General features: G+C 39.2%; 1 protein-coding gene across 7 annotated transcripts in view; it reads right to left on the reverse strand.

Moving 5' to 3' along the window:
* Positions 1-21,240, reverse strand: part of GK (glycerol kinase) — a 75,711-nt gene extending 54,471 nt beyond the window's left edge. For 2 of the 7 annotated variants that reach the window (XM_079122917.1, XM_079122911.1), the window contains exons 1-4: positions 21,004-21,238; positions 11,106-11,179; positions 8,126-8,232; positions 723-800 (exon numbers count right to left, since the gene is read on the reverse strand). In XM_079122917.1, coding sequence (XP_078979043.1) covers positions 723-800; positions 8,126-8,232; positions 11,106-11,179; positions 21,004-21,081 — 337 coding nt within the window. In that variant the 5' untranslated portion in view covers positions 21,082-21,238. Of the gene's footprint in view, positions 1-722; positions 801-8,125; positions 8,233-11,105; positions 11,180-21,003 lie in introns of all 7 variants that reach the window. The other 5 variants (XM_079122912.1, XM_079122914.1, XM_079122916.1 and 2 more) reach the window with 4 other exon arrangements.
* Positions 21,241-22,288: the final 1,048 nt, after the last annotated feature.

Below are 22,288 nucleotides of genomic sequence, written 5' to 3' on the forward strand. Positions count from 1 at the left end.
TATCATCCCATCTCTGACAATTTCTACCTCCATTCCCTACCCTACAACCTGTTATTTTACTGATTAAAAAAATGTGCTTTGCTATTTCTGACAGAAGCTTTTTAATGGTTATAGACTTAGAACACAATTTTCCTTTTAGGAAGTGGCAGTATCATTTAGTGTTCACCAATTGTCACGTAAGAGAAAATACCCATGGTCATTTACATCTAAGATGTGTTATCTAAAATTAATATTTTTAAGATTTTGAGTTGTTTAATCCCTGCTGAAACAGCAATATTTGTAGCAGAAGCAGCTAAAACTGTGATATTTCATTTTTATAAACTCGGAAAAGTAATTCAGATTCTTAGAGGAAAGAAGTATAAAAGCACTTTATAGAGATGACTGTACACATTTGTAATTTTGACTTGAGGGTAGAAGGATGTGGGATCTCATTTAGATGTCATAAAAACAGGAATTATAAAACAGTTCTGGTAACATTCACCCATTTGTGTAGTACAAATGACAACAAATGGAGAGAATATGGAAGAAAGTTAATTCAATGTGTGAATAAATTTGATCTGAACATTTTAAATATACAATAGCTAATTTCTTAGGGTATTCTTCTACTCATCCCACAGATTATAGGAAACGTGACTACATGCTTTTTTAGCACGATATTTTAGTGTGACCACATTTGCAAGTGGAGGAGGCCCTGTACTTGACCTCTGAGCATAACAGCTTACCCACAGCATTGTAGAGAGGCTCTCCAGTTAACTTGTCCCAGACTACAGTGGTTTCCCTCTGGTTGCTAACGCCGATAGCTTTAAAGCAAAAGTTAAAGAGAAGAGAGGAGAAAATTAAACAAGTATAAAAGTACTTTAGGAGAATAGTTCTCATCTTTTTTTATAGGCACAACTAAAAAATAACTCCCCCAAAAACTTCTGGAAAATTTGTGGTGGGATTAAGTTTATTTTCCTTGAGTGGCCCTGGGAAAAGCAAACATATCATGTCAAGTTTCTCTTTTTATTTCTACACATGCCTTCTGGCTTCAACACTAGCACATAATGGTACACAGTCAGATAAGTACCCAAGGAAAGGGTCCCAGGTTGCCTTAAGCTATGCAATAACCTTCCAAGTTTATAATATCTAATTTATTATTCTGAGCAGACCAACATTCACCTCATTCATTTATTTACCAATTTGTACAAGAAATTTCCCTTCCCATATGTGTGTGGGTGCATACTTGAATTTTAAAAAACAGCCCAGACAAAATTCCTCATGTTGAGCAACCTCATATTATCATTGGTTAGAAATGCAATTTTAGTCCTATATTTTTATAATATGTCACAAGACATAAAAGTTTGAATTAGGCACAAACACAATATGTAGTGGCATTTATATTATACTAACTACATATAACTCAGGTGCTATATTTATAATAAGTTAATATAAGTAAAATATAAATCTATACTATCTTATTCAGATCCATTTGGTTCTGCTAAATCAGAGGTTTTCAGACTTGGCTGTACTTTAGAATCAACTGAGGAGCTTCTTAAAAAACACCAATGTTCAAGCCCTGGTCAAAACATTCTCAATTTAACTCACCTGGGGTGGGATCTGAGCCACTGGTATTGGTTTCTATAACTCCCTAGGTCATTCTAGCATGCATCCCATGTAGGGCACACTAGGCTAAAGAATGCAGCACTTCCTGAATTTAAGACTAGGATGGACCTTAAAGGTCATATAATCAGTATCACTTTTAACGCTCAGATCTCCTCTAGATCATCTGTCATGTGACCACCCAGACAGTACTTCCAGTAATAAGATACTACAGCTCTCGAGGCAGACCAATCTCAACTAGACAACTTTGATATTAAAAAAAAAAAAAAAAACCTGAGGCTGGGGACAGAGCTTAGGGGTAGAGCATTTGCTTAGCATTGATGAGGCCCTGGATTTGATCCCTAGCACCACAAAAATAAAATTTTAAAAAACCTTTTCCTTATAGCTTCCACCTACAGATCTTAGCCATATTCATTGGAGATATTTAAAATATGAAGTTAATCTTCCTTCCACATGCCAGTTTTCAAAATCTTGAAGCAGCTACTATGTCCTTAAATCTTCCCTTCCACAGTCAAGGCTAAACAATCCAATTTCCTCAACCGCCTCTGTTTTCACATGATATGACTTAAAGCCCCTCCTAGGAATATGCAACTATTTGTCCATATCTTTCGAACTGTAGACCCAGAATAAAACACAATACTCTAGCAGTGTTCAGAATGGCACAGAGCTGAGGGTGACCACCAGTTCTCTTGTTCTAATATCATTTATCCGGGAGTGGGCAATAGCTCAGCTTGCAGAGCACTTGCCTTGCGTGCACACAGGCCCGGGTTCGAATCCCCAGCACCTTGGAAAACAATGTGGTGGCTTCAAAAAAAGTCTTTGGGGGGCTGGGGAGATAGCTCAGTTTGTAGAGTGCTTGCCTTGTAAGCACAAGGCCCTGGGTTCGATCCCCAGCACCGCAAAAAAAAAAAAAAAAAAAAGTCTTTGGACTAATACCATTTATCCAATGTAGATTTACTTGCTTCATTTGACACCTTTTCTAGAGATACAAAGATGATTGAACATCTCTTCCAAAGAAAGTTGGAGAAATATGTTAAAGGGAAGAGATCCTGGGTTGGTTGGTTGTAAAAATAGAACACAAAAATACTTGTTGGAAGAAAGAAGAAAAATGAGGAGTGGGGCTGAGACTCAATGGAACATGGTTGTGATGTGGAGAGACAAGAGGTGGCATTAATAGCACAGGTGGAGGGAGGAGCCCTAAGTGGGGCAGAAGGAATTGCTTCCCTTGTGAGGAAGGAAAGGGGGCAAGAAATCCACATATTAAATACAGAAATAGGAAATGAAAGAATTAAGGTCCTAGAGCCTAACCCTTTTCTCTGAAGTAGGAGGCAAGGCTATATACTAATGTGAGGCCGAGCAAAAGTAGGATCAAGAGTTTGGGGCAGGGTTGGGCATGGTGGTGAGAGCCTGCAATCCCAGCAGCTCAGGAGCACTGAGGCAGGAGAACTGTTAGTTCAATGCCAGCCTCAGCAACTTAGTGAGGCCCTAAACAAGTTAGCAAGATTGGATCTCTAAATAAAAAATATAAAATGGCTCAGAGGTTAAGCGTCCCTAGGTTCAATCCCCGGTACCAAAAAAGAAAAACAAAAAAGGGTTTGGAGCAGTCAGGAGAGGTGACACACCTGTAATTCCAGCTACTTGTGAGGCTGAGGCAGAGGCAGGAGGATCTAAAGGTCAAGGCAAGTCTGAAGAACTTAGCTAGACCATGTTTCAAAACGTGTCAAAACAAAAAATAAAAATGGCTAGGGGTATAGCTTAGTGCCTAGCACGTGCAAGACTCTGGGTTCAATTCCCAGCTCTACAAAAAAAAATGGTGGCAGGGGTTTAGGGGACTCTTCAGTAGAGTTTAGGCTCTGAAGCCAGACAGTTGAAGTTTAAATTCCAATTCTGAGTCTCCTGTTTCATTGTGCCATAGATTTGTCTCCTATTAAAAAAAAAAAGTTCCCACCTTACTGGGTTATAGTGATGAGTCAACACATGTTAAGACAGATGTCTGGCATATAGTAAGTACTCAATGTTACCTACTACTGTTGCCATTATTATCATTAATACTGAGAGAGTGGGACTGAGTTAAGCAGGACACATAAAGGAATTTCCCAGAAGCTCTGTGGGTACAAAAGTAGGACTTTGGCAGTGGGTTGCTACAGTGGAGTTTTGTAAACTCGATATTTTAGTGACAACTTTACAATGCAGAATCACAATGAATTATAATGGAAAACTAGTCTCCTATTTTCTCCTCACTATATTATTTTCCTATAAATCAGCTATCTGATCCCTTAGCTAGAATCCTTGAGTCACCACTACGCAAGGCATCAAATAGTGCTACCTTCTTTGTTGGCTCCTCCTGACTTATATACAGAATCTAATCTAGAGCTATTTTCATCTGATTCTTTGGTCATGGGATCCTCCCTGACTACTACTCCTTTCTCTTCTATCTTAATTCCATTCCTTCATGCCAAATAAAATTGCTTTCCTTGCAGACAATCAAAGTCCAACAAAATAGCTTCTCAGGATTCTTTCCCAGCCAATGCATCTTTATTACCCATCCCTCCCCAGGGCACACAGGTCTTTTGCAATGACTCTGAGTTTTTCCAAACCTCTTGTCATTTTACCCTAAAATCTTCTATGTCTTTTAAAGAAAATTTTTCTATTAATCCCAGCACGTGTGCCATTTTTAATGGCTCCTAATTTTAATTCCCTTTCTCAGAATAATACATGCAGGTTTTGTAATTCTCCACCCGAGTTCATCTGTACCACATAGAGGAATGTGATAATTAACAGGTTAAAAAATTAACTTACAAAACTTTATACAGTTTCATATAGAAGAACTGTTCTTGACAACAGCAAACAAGGTGTGGCTGCTGGTGGAAAGTTACTTCAGAGAATGAGGTGCCTTTCTGAGGCTCCTGAGAGGCCCCAAAAGTGAGTCTAAGAGGTGACAGAAATATGTGTAAATGTTGGGCAGGGTAAGGCAGTGAAGGAATGGATTTGTGAGTTTTCCTTTTCTAGAACAAAATAACTGCTTTAGGTACAAGAGAATTTAATTCCTGAGAATTTTGTGACTTTGTCATTAAAACAGTTTATGTTGTGTCTTACTTCTCTCACATGAAAGAGAATGAATAAGAATATTTGGTATTGTATTCCCTTATATTTGGCGATTTCTTAAGTCCATGACAGAGCTGCATGACTTTAAGTTGAATAAGAAAGAAGCAGAATATTTACTTGCTTTGGGCTAGAATGTGCAGTTCAGTGAATTTTAATTTTGGAGGCAATGTTCATAGTGACTTGAAATCAACAAACTTTTTGACAGATAAAGACAACTAAAACCAATGAATCAGGAATTTGTAAAGGAAATACAACCAGATATGATGAACTCTGTTAATGATTATTAGGTAAGACTACACATGACATCCCTCATCAGCTGGCAAAGCTAATTTACCTGCCACCCAGCAAATATATAAACAAACGTTTTTTGAGATTATCATCAGCATACCTCAGGGGAAAAAAAGCACTGGTCTAGGAATTACAGGAACTGTACTGTAATGCTATTTAACATGAAACAGCAGCATGATCTGTAGTTAAGTCCCCTTCCCTCATTGTAGCTAGAGCAAGTTGGTCTGGGTGACAGGAAGATCTTTTAGAGCTTTAACAATTTGAGATCTAGAGCTCTACACAGGAAAGTCAAAGCTTGCCCCTTGGCAATGCCAATTCAATAAATTATCAGGGAAAAAATTAGCACAACCAGCCTGGTATAGAGGAGCTTGTGAGATGTTTTCATCCTTGGTCATAGTCTGGTAATTGTAGAGAAAGAAATGCTGGGTCACTTTGGCTCAGGTTGGGGTTCCACATAGGCCAAACACAGAGGAGTATAAAAAGAGAGCTGCATGTTCAATTATTACAGCCCAGTTAGTGCAAGTGGAAGATAAGTCCCTTGGGCAGGAGTTGTGTACATCTTCACATATACCACAAAAAAACACAAGAAAAATGAGTGGCACCCATGTGGGTCCAGAAAGGACATGTTGCAGCCCAACTTACCTGTAAGGAAGGTAGAACAATGTCAATGCATGGTCAGTCACCCTGGACTCTACATTCTGAATATGACTTTAAGCCATGTAGAATACCTATGTCTTTGGTAATGACAAATATTTTGACAGTCTGTTTCTGAATGCTTATTACTTATTTACACTGCTTAGAACATGAGAGCTGTAAACAGAGCTCTAAGAAATGATCAAGGGTAATCACTTTGATGTACAACTCATCTAAAATTTGGTGATTGCAACTCCAAAAGAAGTTTAAAGTACCTCCAAATAGATATAGGGATAAAAGAAGGGTAGGATTAAAACAAGAATGAGCCAGGTGTACAGCAACATACCTGTAATCCAAGTGACTTGGGAGGAGGCTGAGGTAGGAGGTCACAAGTTTGAGACCAGCCTTAGAAATTTAGTGAGACTCTGTCTCACAATAAAATATAAAGGGCTGGGGATCTAGTGGTAGAGGGCCTCTTGTTCAATCCCCAGTACCACAAAAGATGCATAATATTAAAAACTGTTAAAAGCTGGGCACGATGGCGCACACCTGTAATCCCAGCCTTAGGAGGCTGAGGCAGAAGGATTGAGAGTTTAAGCTTTCCTCAAGAATTTAGTGAGGCCCTAAGCAACTCAGTGAGACCCTGTCTCTAAATAAAATACGAAAAAGGGCCGGGGATGTGGCTGGGTGGTTAAGTGCCCCTAAGTTCAATCCTCAGTACCAAACAAACAAAAAAAACTGTTAATAAAATATCAAATTGTTACCTATGTGTTTTTATTAAAAAATCTGTAATAACAGAAATTACTATTGTTCTGATTGTTCATTTATTGTGATTATAAATTAACATGTTTCCCCCATTTGACCATTAGCTTCTTGACTCTATTTGTGCCCCCACTGTATACCTAGCACACCTAGCACACAATAGGCTTTCTACAGACTTGCTGAAAGAATGATCTGATTATATGTAGTCTTCTTTTGGTGCTGGGGACTGAACTCAGGGCCTTGTACATGCAAGGCAAGGACTCTACCAACTGAGCTATATTCCCAGCCCCATGTGTAGTCTTTTTTTGAAATGATTTTCTATTTATATAAATATGGGAAAGACTCAGGAGTGAAGGCAATTCTTAGAGATGATGTGAATCAAGACACCACCATCAGATAATGGTTTCTACTACCTATGGCCAAATTAAGATAATAAGAACTGCCCTTGAATGGTGAACTTGAAAAACATAGTTATAAAAAAGCAGCAATTACCACATTATGCTTCTACTACTCATGCTATTATATCAATCTTGGGTGACTGAATTATTTTCTTTCTCCCTGTATGAATGATAAAAAGGTATTCTACTAAAATACTAGGAATTCAGACAAAACTAATAATCTCACACTTTCAAGTAATTATTGTAGGGAAATTTTACAAGCAAAGTGTTTGGATTTCAAACACCCTTCCCCCAACCTACTACTTTAGTTTTTTTTTTTTTCTCTTTAATAAGAGGTCTATCTATCCAGGTCCCATCTACCAGGACCTCCAGCAAAAAAACCCAAGCACTAGGCTGGGGGTGTGGCTCAGTGGTAGAGCACTTGTCTAGCTCGCATGTGGGCCTGGATTTAATACTCAGGACTACAAAATAGAAAGAAAAAACAAAACAAGCATCATCCTTGACTCGTCTCTTTTCCTTATCCCACTACTTTCTCTAATACCTAATATCCAATCAATCACCAAGTTCTGGCTCTTCTTCCCCACCTCTGTGCTACCACTGTTGGTCAAGCCTCCATCCTTTCTCAGTCTCTACATTGGTCTCCCTGTGTCTGCACTTAAACCCATATACAGTCCACTTTCCACATAACAGTCAGTGACTTGTCTTTAAAGTGCAAGCCATCCCTAGTCATCTTGCTTAAAATCTCCTCATGGCTCCTTGTGATGCTAAGAATAACAAATTACTAACTATAGCTGACAAGGTCCTACCCACTTCCATGAGTTTCACTCCTTCTGAAACACTTATTCAGCCATTCTTACACCTTGACCTTCTTTTACTGTTCTTTTGACATGCTGGTCTTCTTTCTGCACCTGGAATGTCCTAAGCTCACTCTGACCTGGGGTCTTTGCATGTGCTGCCTTCTTTTCCTTAAACACTCTTTCCCCAAATAGTCACATGACTGGCTGGTCTGTTATGGCCTTGGAAATGTCAGCAACTGTAGCCTCCTTTACACCCAATTTAAAGTAAGCCCCTCTTGGAAAACCCCACCATATCACTTTTTATTTTCTGCATGGAGTTTACTGGTATCTGAAATTAGCTTCTATTTGTCTGCTTTGTTCATCTCACTCCCACCAAAATAAAAGCTCCAGAGAAGGAACTTAATCTTTCTATTCATAACAAGTGTATCCTCATGTTTCCAAAGAAATGACTGCCCTACCGAAGTACTCATTATGAGCTGAAAAAATAATTAATGAATCTGATCAAGAGTCATACCACATAAATTAAATATTCCATTAAAATACCTTTTATGTTGGAAATATCAATATTGAGCTGTCCAAGTTTCTCACAGGTTTTCTCTATGCATTCATAGACAGACTGCAGAATTTCCTTAGGATCTTGTTCCACCCATCTTTGAAAAAAAGGATGTGTTTGGTTAGTCTATAAGAAAGCAATACAATTGTAACTTATTTCTACAAAAATGTTAACTTACAGGTATGGCTGGTGCATAAAGAAAACCAGATAAGCAAAGTATACCTATATCCCATAGTCTAAAGAAATGATTTAAAGAAAAGTCTTTCCTCATATTTTTATTATTCTTCACACAGCAATCAATCATTTTAAAGGAGACCATTTTTTACAAGTTCAAAAATAAAATATATTAGTTTATCAATTCTTTATATCCTGTGGGTTTGATGACTTTTGATAAAATATCTTCGTGTTTCATCAGTTATTTCTAAATAGATAGAAATATATTATTCTTGTAAATTATATATTTTGGAAGCAAAAGGAACTTGAAAATAGCCACCTTTTTTGCCACATTTTTCTCCAAAATGTTTTATTGGAATTAAGGGGAAAAATTTAAACTTCTAATAACTATTTCATGTAGATAAATGATTGATCTGTATTTTCATACCCAATCCCAGTAAAATTTTGGTAAGGTCCAACACCTCAGAAGGATAGAAAGCTAATAATAAATGACAAGGAAGAGAAGGCTGGGAGTAACAAACAGCAATTTGAGGATGCCCAAAGTAGAAATGACACAAACTAAAAGAATTCTACTTTGAGGTTCTGGAAATAGCAATGGAATTCCAAATACCTTTTCTCTCTGCCTTCCTCGGGCCTGACTAAATGTTTCCCTTTCCTGAGCTTTGAGCTGTGTGTGTAACATTTCTCTTTTCAAAAACCCAATCTTCTTCCATGTATTTTTAATTCTCATCTCTCCAAGGACCAGGTATCCTCTTTCCAAATTGCACTGGGATCAGGCCTGTAGACAGACATTCTAATGGTGCTAACATATCAATAGCTTTTATTATTAAACAAACGAATGCTTTTAAAAATATAAGAATCACAGTCTCTGTGATGCAATCCATCATTAGTGCATTTGGCTATTAAGTGAAAGGTTGGTGGTTTGAGCCCACCCAGGTACTCTGTATTTTGCCGGGTGGTGGTGTGAGCCAGTAATCCCAGCAGTTTGAGAGGTTGAGACAGGAGGATCTCAACTTCAAATTCAGCTTCAGCAACTAAGTGAGGCCTTAAGCAGCTTATTGAGACGCTGTCTCAAAAATAAAACATAAAGGCCTGGGGATGTGGCTCAGTGGTTAAGAGTCCCTGGGTTCAATCCCCAATACCAAAAAAAAAAGAACATTTTTTCTTGGAAAGAAAATAATACAATTTGGTAAGACATTGCGTTTTTCTTTTTCTTAAATTGAGGTAAAATTTAGAATCAAACACATGTATCTAAAGTTGACGACAAATATATATACCCATCTAACCAATATCCCAGTCAAGATATAAAATATTTCTCTCACCCCAGAAAGTTCTCTCCCATACCCGAGTACCAGGAATGGAACCTAGGGTCCCTCACATGCTAGGCAAGCATTCTACTACTGAGCTATGCCCCCAGTCCATACCCCAGGAAGTTCTTTCATACTCCTTTCAAGTCAATCATATGCCCCATAGGCAATCACTTTTCTAATTTCTATCATCCTATATTAGTTTAGTCTACTCTTGAATTTCGGATAAATTGAGCCATGCAGTATATACTCTGTACTTCTTCCAACACCCATAACTTCAATGAGATTCATCCATGTTCAAAGTATCAGCTCACTTTTTAAAATGTTGAATAGCATTCCACTGTTATCCACTGTACTAATGACAGACATCTGGGTAGTTTCCAGTTTGGGGCTATTATGGATAAAAAGGTTAAAAACATTTGTGTGTAAGTCTTTCTATGGACATATGCCTTCATTTCTTTTAGATAAATTTCAGAGTGGAATGCTGCAGACATATGGTTAACATTACAAGAACGTATCATACAGTTTTTTAAAGGGGTTGTATCATGAAGAGCATTAAATTTTAAATAATATACTCAACATTACATTTAATTACAATTCTCACCTATGAATGTTATTCTAAAAAAGGATTATTTCATATTAGTGATAAGATAAACATGCTTTTAAAATAGCTCATACTCATATTAGTGAAACAGCATTTGGCAATAATGGGAACACAAAACTAAATGTAGAATTTTGGATATTTAGTACTTATTACAGTTTGGATGTAGAATGTTCCTAAAGGTTTATGTGTTGGCTTGGTACCCAGCTGGTGGCACTATTAGGAAGTGGTGGAAACTTTAGGATGTAGGGCCTAGTTGGAGGAATCAGGTCATTGAGAGCATGTTTTAGATGGTTATATCTTATTCCCAGTCTCTCTTCCTGCTCTCAGCACCACTGCCCCCAACATCTGCTTCCTGGTTGCTCTGAGGTGAGCAGCTATACTCTATCATGTGCTCCCCACCATGATATTCTGCCTCACCAAAGGCCCAAAGCAATGGGGCCAAGTGACCATAGACTGAAATCTCTGAAACCACAAACCAATATAATTTTTTCCTTCCCTAAGTTGATTTATCTCAGGTATTTTGTCACAGTGGCAAACTGACTAATACAATACTCATTTGCCTTATTATTTTATTATCCCTTTCTTTTGTGTCACTGAATTCCTAAACCATGAATTACCCTTTTTTTTTTTTTTTTTGGCAGTACTGGGGATCGAACTCAGGGCCTTGTGCTTGTGAGGCAAGCACTCTACCAGTTGAGCTATCTCCCCAGCCCCTACCCATGTTTTTTACTAACCTAAAGTTATCACTTCTTTTCTTGAATAATACCAATCCCTCAAGTCTTCTCAGGAGGGTGTCTGGTCAAGTTTACTTTAGAAATCTACAGGGAAGGGCGAGATGAACCAATAATCACAATTTGTCTTTACATATCAAATTAGGAAACATACCCTTCTCTTGGGAACTCCTGTTTTATTTCTACTTGATGATGACTAAGTAGTTCAGCTGTTTTTGAATTGAAAACCTGAAAAACATATTGCAATATTAGTGTAAAAATGCAAGAAGATATCAAACATGTCTAAATTTATTCAGCAACTGAAGTTCTTGTTCATAGGTTTTAAAAAGTCCAGTCAGATGAAATGTTACACAAGATATTGATCTTCTCTTCAGATGGAATTGTAAAAGTTATAAGACAGCATCAGGCATAACTTCTCCTAGCCAGGCAGAGAGGCACATGTCTATAGTCCCAGCTACCTGGGAGGCTGGGGTGAAAGCATCACTGAACACAGGAGTTTGATGCCAGAGTAGGCAACATAGAGGACCACATTTTTTAAAAAATAGAGACGGAGGAAGAAAGAAAAAAAGAAATAAATTCTCCTTAGAAAAGAAAACAAACAAACCCGAATAAAATCAAAAGAAATAACTTCCCTTTAGATGAAATGAAACTTATTGAAGGTAATGGTAAATTAAGACAAAATTTCTTAATAAACCAAAATGGCTCTCTGGTTTTAGGAAATTTAATACATCAACCAACTAATAGTATGGACTTCCTTAAAAGAATAGGAAAACCAAGAATAATAAAAGTGAGCTTGTATAATGCTAATAGCTGTGGCTTAAGGTTTCACTCCTCACTCATCTTGGATGTGGAGTCAGGAAGGGTCACTGACACTCAGGCAAGGATGCATACTGTGTGGATGCCTTTGCGGGGAAGTGCTGCAATGCCTTATGAGAGGGAAACAGCATGATCAGCAAGATTAGAAGTACATACTGGCCCCATTCAGCCAAGCAATCTCTGTGATATCCTTATCATAAACTCCTGACCCTTCAGATAAAGCATCAGAATCAAGGGATGAACACAAAGAAGAAATGCTACATAAGCCTCCATAATTTTAGTGTTATTAAAACATTACTTTAAAAAAATAGCAACATTTTTTCATATATATGTGTGTGTGTAGACATATATTTTGTTTTCCACCTGGTAATACCTATACTTGAGTACCAAAGCACTTACTCTTTCAGTAAAGAATGCCTATTTTAATTAAAATTAACTCCCCGAATCACTGTAGTTACGTAGTTATAGCAGTGAAAACACTTTCAATTAGTTAAGGGTTTCCATGTCTAGGCTTCCTGTGGGGGAAAATTACCTGTTCAGCAAATGCTAGGAAAAGATAAAGTAAGAGAAAACACACTGTGACCTATTGCCTCCCTTCCTCTGCATATGCATACCCCCTTTACTGGAAAAAAGGATAAACATAATGAAAACAAGAGGGCAAATTCTAAAGTTCTCTGAGGAGATAAATATCTTGAAAGTCAAAGGTTAACTCAACGCATTATAAATAAAAGGCACCTGGAAGAACCCCAAGTAACATTCCTGCAATTATAACTTAACATTAAGGTATGACATCTAGGATGCCAGCTCCATTTGTTCTGTTTTATTCACTGAAGCATCCCTAGGACCTAGAATGATACCTTGCACAGAATGGCTGCACAAAAATATTTGTTGAAGTTTTAAAAAATGGCCTATAACAAGCACTTATTAGAATAAAAATTATCAAATAAAATAAGTAGTGGTTATGTGGCAGAAAATCTCTTAACAGGAAACCATAATTATATTATTTTTATTCACATTACTGCTGCTCCCTTTTAACTCTTAATTCCCCAAAGAAGTCTGGGTCAAGACATGAGGTGTCCCTTTTTGCTGGCTGGATTCATAAAGACCCCATCGCATCGCAGATCTATGGGGCTATGAATGGACTGGAATCCCTCTTCTATCACCTCCTAGTTTTAACTAAATTACCTACAGGATCTTGTGCTAACTGTGAATTCATAGTCCTTTGAAATAGGCACAGAAAAGGGAAGAATTTTAGCAAATTCTATTTGCTGTATTAAATAATATGTGAAGCCATCTAATCGCACAGTTATTTGTATCTCCCTACTTCTTTAGACCTCTGAACCTTGGGCACTTAGGATGTGGTCCTGTGTACCAGTCCCAAGTTTGTGGGATACTTACAGGTTTAATATCTTCAGAACTGAAACTTCTCAATATAGCACTCTCCAATAAAATATAATGCAAACCACAAATGCAAGTCAAACATATAACTGGGTACTGGGAATAGAACTCAGGACCTCACACATGCTAGGCTAATGCTCTTCCACTGAATTATGTCTCCAACCCTTTTTATTTTTATTTTGAGACAGGGTCTTAACTAAGCTGCCCAGGTTGGCCTTGAATTTACAATCCTCCTTGCCTCAGATTCCCAAGTAGCTAGGATTATAGGCATCCAAATGTGTAATTTTACGTTTTCTCATAAAACCAGTAAAAAGAAACCAGGGAAATGAATTTTAATAATACATTTTATTTAAGTCAATATACCTATACACGATTATTTTAACATGTGATGAATGTTAAAAAATATTATTAATGAGATCATTCACTTTCTTTAATGCTAAGTCTTTGAAATCTGGTATATCTATAATTTATGCTTAAACATGAACTAGCCACATTGGTTTTTATTTACTTATTTTTTGCAGTGCTGGGGATCAAACCCAGCATCTCAAGCATGCTAGGCAAGAAAGCACTCTACCACTAAGCTACACCCCCAGCCTAGGACTAGCCACATTTAAAGTAGGCACATGTGACTAGTGACTACTGTATTGCACAATGAAACTCTTAGCATACTTTTTTTTCTTATATATCTAGGTTTACATCAAGAATTGTAATGAAGCCTCCTGGATGCCCATTTTTCTGCAGCTGGAAAAAGGCAGAAAGGTTAATGACTCTATGATGGACAAGACTCTATGATGAAGGGTAACTATCTCTACATGAGAACATATTGCCCAGTAGCAAGAATGCTAGATAGGTTTTGTCAAGATTTCAAAAACCATACCAATTAAAGATGGCAGTAACTGTATAATTTGTTTTATAAAATGGTAATTAAAAGTCATTTGATGGTAAGGGACAAACATTGTAGAATTACAGATACTCCTTACTTTTCTCTCTTTTCAAGTTTGAAATTCACCAAACTTAAAAGGTCAGTTAAAGCTTCTGATATGCAACAGCACAGACTAGAATACTATCTTTAAGAAAAGAAATTGAAAGGAATAATTAAGACACAGCAAGTCTATGGGAGCTAGAAGGCATTTTAGAGATCCTGTGGCCCAGCATTTTCAGAATGTGCTCACTGTACCTCCAGAAGCTGGGAAAGAGTGACAGGAAGCTCCAGTTGAGCCTGGGAACCAGGCCTGTCCTTTGAATTCACTTTTTTTTCCCCCGTGGTGCTGGGGAGTGAACCCAGGGCCTTGTGCATACGAGGCAAGCACTCTACCAAGCTATGTCCCCAGCCCTTGAATTCACATTTTAACTTCAGCTTTCAGATTCAAACTCTTACAGAAAAGAGGTTAGCAATGGAGTTCCAATGTGAAAATCAAATGACACCACCAACTCAAAAACCCACAGCCCTACTGTAGTATTCTCAAATTCACAAGGTGAGAGCCAGGAGTTTAGACAATATTAAAAAAGAGAACTAAGCTCCAGGTTTTTTGAATACCAATTCAATTCTTTTCAGATTCAAAATCATAATGATACAAATCATGATTTTTGGTAGTGAATACAAATAAGCCTTATAATTCCGTAGGACTGCCAAGGGCTGTGAAGAGGAGAAAAGTCATCTAATCCAGACATGTGGGAGTCAGAGCAGAACTCCCAGAACAGGTAACTTCTAAACTAGGACTTGAAGTTGAACAGAAGAATTCAGGTGGGAGACAAAGTACAGGTACACAGTGCTAGCTACTACTGCTGAGAGGATTACAGGGAGGTGAGTCTGGGGCCAGTAGAACAACTGTAGTGTCTGTAGAGATCCAGGTGAGTTGAGTTGCACAGGACTCCCACTAGGAGGGCAGCAGAAATAGGGATTGAGAGGAGTGAAGAGCAAATGCAGAGGTATACACAGGAAAAGGAAGAACACTCAGGGATGATAGGTACTGAGTAATAAATGTTCACAAGCCAAGGGACAGGGTAGAGCAGTAGTTGCAGGACAGGAAAAGGTAATGAGTTTGCAAACTTCATTTTACATAATGTGTGTTTGGGGTGTTGCTTTGGTAGAGTGGAGATGCCCAGCAGGCAGTTCCTTCTATTTTAAGTCATAAGTACAAAGAAAGAGATTTATTCTCAGAATTTCATGTGGGCCAGGAAGGCAGATGAGAATTTCACACCTGGTATAATGCAGAGGTAAAGAACACAAGCCTCAGAGGCACACAGATTTGGGAAGGTCAAGCCCCAGTCCTTCCCATGTCAACTGCTTAACTTTTCTGAGGTTCAATTTTTCCATCTGTAAAAAGACTGAGTAAAATAATTTAAGATTATTTAGCACAGAGCAAACACATAATATATATACTATATAAAAGTTATCACTATGGTTGTTGCTACTATTGCTACTAATTACTATTATTAGTACAACCACCAACAACATCAGTTAAGTCAATTCTAGATTCATCTCTAAACCTAAATCATGTCTTAATTCTAGAGTTTGTTTTGGGGGAAGGACAATCAAAAATTGAAGAGGAATTGGGGTTTTAGCTCAGTGGTAGTGTACTTGCCTAGCATGGTGGAGGTCCTGGGTTAGAGGAGGAAAAGAAGCAGGAGAAGGAGGAGGAGGAGAAAGAAAAGGAGGAAAAAGAAACAAGGGAAGTTAATGTAGGAAAAGAATTTAGCGCATTGCAGATACATAGTATACACCCCAAAAGTGATATTACTGCTACTGTGGCTGCTACAATTACTGTAACATTATTTTTTTTGGGGGGGAGGGGGGTTAACCAGGGATTGAACTCAGGGGCACTCGACCACTGAGCCACATCCCCAGCCCTATTTTGTATTTTCTTTAGAGACAGTGTCTCAGTAAGTTGCTTAGCACCTCGCTTTTGCTGAGGCTGGCTTTGAACTCGCGATCCTCCCATGTCAGCTTCCTGAACAGCTGGGATTATAGGTGTGCGCCACTGTGCCCAGCACATTATTATTTTTATTACCACTATTATTATTGCCTCTAAGTGGCAGAATAAGAAGTCGCCAGCTGTATATTCACCCCATGCCTAAATTATGACAAGTATAGATTTGGAGAAGGGAGGTAGTTAAAAATTAAAGAAACTAGAACATTTGTTTTTATATAATAAGTTTTAAAATAATCTTTTGAAACAAATGCATGCATTCTCAGTCTTATAAGGTGAATTGTGGACAGATGAAATGCTCTCCTAACTAAATAAATGTCTTATAGGTTTGCCTCTCTCATCCTATTACAAATTCAATCATCCCAACATAAACTTGCACATTCATTTCCTTCCCCACATGACCTCCTCACTAGCCTACTCTTTTATGGCACAATAAACTTCACTACGTGATAAGACATTGTTCAGGAATGTAAACTCTCTCTTGAGAACACCATGACTGCATAAATTTGAATGACCAAGAATAAAAATAGTAACTACAAATATATTGCATTACAAATTTGACCACAAAAGTTCTAATGGCATCTTCCAACAAGCCACAGAATTAAAGAAAAACAGCAACATCATTTTTCTTACACATGAAATAATATTAAATATCATATGCATCTATCTAACACAGTTATACTTGCCAAATATGACATATTCAAAGACCCCTTCGAATTTTATTGTACTATTCTTCCAGTCCAAGACTTGTAGACAACACATTTGGGCCCTGTATGCCCCCTCACTGCTGATATCAGTTCATGTAATAAGCACCTATTACATGCCTTTTGGGGGAAATAAAGACACTGTTCTGACCCTAAAGGAGCTCAAGTTGAAATTTCTTAACATGTAAGTAGGCTTGAGAGACAAAAAAAGTGCAGGTGGCAGCTCTCTGAGGAGAATGTGTTCATGCCACCTGTGTAACGTAATGGGCAAGAAAACAAGCCAATGGAGGAAAAAAATAACAAAGGAATCACAAGTTTCAGTTGTCATAAAAGTGGTCTCATTCCAGCTACAAGTTAAACTCATTTCAAGAAATTTACCATTTCTCAGTCCCTGGCCCATACCAGGTCCCTAATAAATATGTGTTTAATAAACGAAAGCAAGCAAGAAGGAGGAAATCTACCCATAAACCTTATGAGATCTCTAAGTATGATGAGACATCTGGGGCCCAGGCAATGTTTCCTGCCAAAACAAGCACAGAACTACAATTCTAGTCATTCTTCATATACACTGGCTGTTGGAACAAAATGATTATGCAACCATTATCCATGGTGACACACCTAAGCCCTGCCCAGGACCCACTGAATATGAGTCACGAGATGATCATAACCTGAAGTTCTTATTCAAAGCACCATTTTTAATATCTTGTGAAACCAATTAGTAAGTATGTTTTTCTTGGTGAAGAGCCATTCATTTGTGACCCTAATTCGATAATCAAAACTGACACTTGAGTGACAGATGAGGAAATAGTCTTCCCCATTGTTCCATCTCTTCACAGTACTCCAGGTAGCCAGGGATCCTAAGGCAGTAGTCAGGAGGACTGGCTTCAGAGCATGACAGATCTGAACTTGAATCCTTGTTCCAACATTACTGTGACCTTGGGCACTATCCTCAGCCATAGCAAAGGAGTTTACTAATACTGTAATACTGTCTACATCACATTAAATGAGATAATGCTGGAGAAATCCCCAACTCAGTACCTAACAAATTTCAAGTCTCAACGTATTTCAAGCGTTTTTGTAAACATTCGACATAAGGGGAAAAATTTAAGTTACCAAATTAAAGAAGGAAGTTGACTGCTAAAGCTGAAACTTTTGTCTCATAAAGAAATGGCCCCTCCTTAAAACCTGTTACACTAATTCCCTTTCCAGGAAGTTCCTACTCTGCAATCTGAGTAACCATGTACCAACCCCCAGTTCACTTTCCTATCAGACAAGTTGGAAATTTTTCTCTAGTTCAAAACATACACATAGGGCTCCACTTTGAGGAAATAAACATATTTTAAAATTGCAGGTCTAACACAAAAATAAATTAACTAATCAAATATATCCAAGTTATAAAGTTTTTGGATTTTTTTTTTTGTCAAAGTAAGAATAAAAACCAGGACTGAAATTCTGTTGAACTACTAAAGAGAAATAAAAAAAATCTATTCAATAAGCATGTATAAAGTTCTCTCTGTAACAAAACGTGTTCATTTGTCATTTTGATCAAGATGTTTTAGGGAACAAAGCTTAAAAGGAGGTCTCTGCTCTTAAGTATAGAAGGTATACAAATACAAGGGAGAATGTGATAAGAGCTAGTAATAAAAGTATTAAAAATGCGATAGTATGGGAGAGAAATTCCGATCAAGTGTTTGAGGAAAATTTTTACTAAGAGATGGCCATTGAGCCATTGTTTAGAGGTAGAAGAAGCAGATATGGGGGACAGGGGAGGAGGTATTTTACTCTGATAAAAGAGCACAAATAAGGCTTTTTCTCCTTATGGGTAAAGGCTAATATTGTTAACAGAGAAAAAGGGAGAAGAAAGCTTGGTGAGGTTATTGGTCTTGTGAAAGTTAAATTAGATATGCAAATTGCTGAATAATGGTCAGGAAATTAAATACTTTTAAATTCCTAAGCTTCATTATGACAGTTCTTATGCACGATATTCTTTCCTGAGACAGTAAGCAATTATTTTTGAGTCATAATTACAACATAGAACAGTATGACCACAATATCTCCCGGGAATCACCTCGAGATTAAAGCACTTGTTCAGCAAATCTATTATCTGCATTTCATAGGGAGTGGTTTAGCAACCTCTTCCTTATAACCAAAGGGAAAACCTCCCTTGTTAAACCATTCCCAAGGTTTTCTCTTTCACACATGATCTTTAAGTCTTGTATCTGTCTCTGAAGAGTTATTTCATAGTTGTTTGTCAAGGAGCAGAAAATTTTATTGATCAACCTTTATACATCATTCTCTAAGCAGGATGGGAACCTTCTGAATTTGCATCTTGGCTTACTAAGATCACGCCCTGTGGAGATCAGTAAAAGAAACACAATCTTTCAAAGTTCATATTGTTCATGCTGTATGCTGAACCAATGATTGTGGCATTGTGAAGTTGATCAATTCCTTCTCTATCAGTGTAGCAGATGCCCTTTAGGCAACAGAATCCAAGGAATTAGAAACAAACTGTAGTGGATAAAAATCGCTGGGCTACATGGACAGCAATAATGAAGAACTAAAAGGAAGCCAAGCACATTCAGGCTGACTCCTTAAAAGGAAGCTTGCAAAGTTATGAAATAGATTACCCACTTTTATATAGGGAAAACACTGTATAAACTTGAGAACAATTGCCATGCTTGGTTTGAGCCCCAGAGTGCTTAGAAAATAGTTGCCATCACTTAAGAATTAGAAGAGTTCACTGAAAACTCTAGACTACCAACTTTGCTTAAAGAATCTGATTTCTGCTTAGCAGTTACTGGCTGCTGGCTGTCCCCTTAGCCTGGTAAACTTTCCAATCTGCTGGCCCTCTTCCACCTACCTACAGGCATTTGTGTCTGCAATTCTTGATTATGGCTTTAAGACTCAATCCACACGTCTTAAGAAGTTGTGAAGATGATAATGATTGTGAATTTTATATATTAATCAAATCGAGTTAAGCAGACTTACTTCAGATTCAGGATTACTTTATAACATTTATATAAATTCAAGACAAAATGAAACCTGGCTTGGGTGATCAAAAGATACACAATACAGAAGACATGGAACTATGCCGTGGCAGCTTGGCAGCTCAAACCAGGGTATGTTATTAAATAAGATTCAAACTAAAAGTGGACTGAAAGTTTCTCAGTTTCAAAGTACAAGTGCAGTTTTTAGTCAAGTGCCAGCTAAACAGAATATAATGCACACACACAATGCATATACACACACATACATGCTAAATAAAACAGGAAAAATGATTTGAGTCACCATGAAGAGGGAGCTAAATAATCACTAAATATTTACATCAACTTGCCAGGTTTTAGTCAAGTGTCCATTGAAAGCATGGGCTTTTCCCAAAAAAATGTTCATTTAAGTTATCTTACTGAACTCAATTCTACATCACTTTAAGAGTAACTTTCCTAACTGCAGCAGAATTACTTAAATAGCACTCTTACATGGCAAAACTCTACTGTTATATATGGCAAATGAAGAGACAATTTCCCTGTCACATTATGCTGGGAAGCACGGAGGACAATAATCTGTTTATAATGGGCAAAGTATCAGAACCAAAATTTTCCGATCTTCGAAATTAATAGATTCTTGCAAAAGCAATGTAGTGTGACTGTTTCCTAATTTTTTCAGCCACCCCCTCAGTTTTCTACCATCTGCAATTTCTGTGGGAGAGAATGACAACGCATCATCACGCTAATACTTTATTCTTTCTACTGCTGGAAAGGACGCTGGGTTGAGCTACCACAGCCGTGACACAGCTTCCCCTCCATCCAAGGACGTCCTGCGCCTCGCAGGCCAAATGCTCCTGGGGAAGACCGCTGCAGCGGTCAATGTGGCCACCTGTCCCCTGCTGCACGCGGGCCGCTCTGCGTGGATGCTCAGCGAATTCTCGATCTCTTTGGGCGAAGATTCCCCCTATTAGTGCGTGACCCAGCTTCACGACCAAGACTGCAACTGCTCAACTCTGCCTCCGGGGTCCTGGGAAGCTGAGTTCCCCCAGGCCCGGGCGGGGCAGCCCCAGCGTGGCAGGTCCCTCTTCGGCCTTTTCCCCTTGCCCAGCCATCAGAATTTAGGGCCGCGAGAGGCGCGGGATGGGTACGCGATACCCAGCCCCTGCGTCCACGGGCTCCCGCCCCGGTCCTCGCCTCCTCAGATGTCACCCCGAGCTCACCAAAAAGCGTGTCGAGCTGGTACCCTGGTCCACTGCCCCCACCAACGGCCCCAAAACTGCTTTCTTCGCGGCTGCCATGAAACCAGCTTCAAGTCGGCCGGCTATCACGGCCGGTTTCCTGGGTGACCGCGGTGGGCGGGGGAGGGGCGAGCGCCGAGACCCAAGGGGAAGACCGCGCGTGTCCGCTAAACGCTCGGACCGCGCTGGAGGCAGCCCCTTTACCCGCGCGGAGCCTTCTCACCCCGCCCCTCCGGCCCAGGCCCCGCCCCTCAGCGCGTTCCCCCACGGCTTCGGGGGCGTGTCGGGGGGGGGCGCTGTCTGCCGGGCTGGCCAATTAGCGAACACGGAAAGAAACAGAACATTCGGACAGTCAGAGGGCGGTGAGACGTCATGGAGGCGGGGTCTGGGCGCGGTGGAGGCGGTGGCCCGCGCAGCAGGTCACGTGAGGGGAGGCGGGAGAGCCGACAGCTTAGCCGGCCTGCCGCAGTGCCTGGGGCGGAGGCGAAAACTACCCGTTGGCGAGGAGTGCCTCTGAGCTTCAGAAAGAACACACGTCCGCCCGCGCCCACGGTTAGGTCCGAAAGTGCAGAACTGCTTGTTCCCTCCGGTGGACTGTGCAGAGAACATGAATCGCTGTGTGGACCTCCTGGGGTCCGGCCTTCCCGCGCTTCCCACGCCCCGCCTACCTTCCCCGCGCTTGGCCCCTGTTAATAATGGCAATAATCTCTTCTATTGGGACTGACCCCATGTGCGACCACTACAAGGAGCAACGGGAATCCCTCACCTTTGTAGGATTTTCAGGGTCAACAAACACCGTAGTTCTTTCAGTTTAGCATTTAAGGGAAACACTCAAAAGCAACCTCCCCAAGTTCTTCAATTGACCAACCAGACAGAAGACGCCCGGCACCTCCCTGTCCTGACGCGCCCTTGCTCCTCTCTGGGCTTCAATCTGGTGTCCCCTCCCCCACACGCCATTTCCGCTCCCTTCATTAACTGCTCTGGACTGCCGAGGAGAAAGAAAAGGGATTGTCACTTGACCTTGAATTTACCTTGTCAAGATCCTGTTCAGTCTTGTGTTCTAGGGGCTTTCAAATTTTGGACCAAGACCTACAGTGTGAAATAGTTTACAAAACAACTTGGGGTATGTGGGTATATATGTGCGTGCTCATGCATTATATAAATACATAAGTTACATATATAAATACATTTTATATACATTTATATGTATTAAAATGTTTCCTAAATGACATTTCTCTTTCCATGCTGTACATTCTCTATTTTTTAC

This window comes from Sciurus vulgaris, assembly GCF_902686455.1.
Source record: "Sciurus vulgaris genome assembly, chromosome: X".
NCBI classification, from domain to species: domain Eukaryota; kingdom Metazoa; phylum Chordata; class Mammalia; order Rodentia; family Sciuridae; genus Sciurus; species Sciurus vulgaris.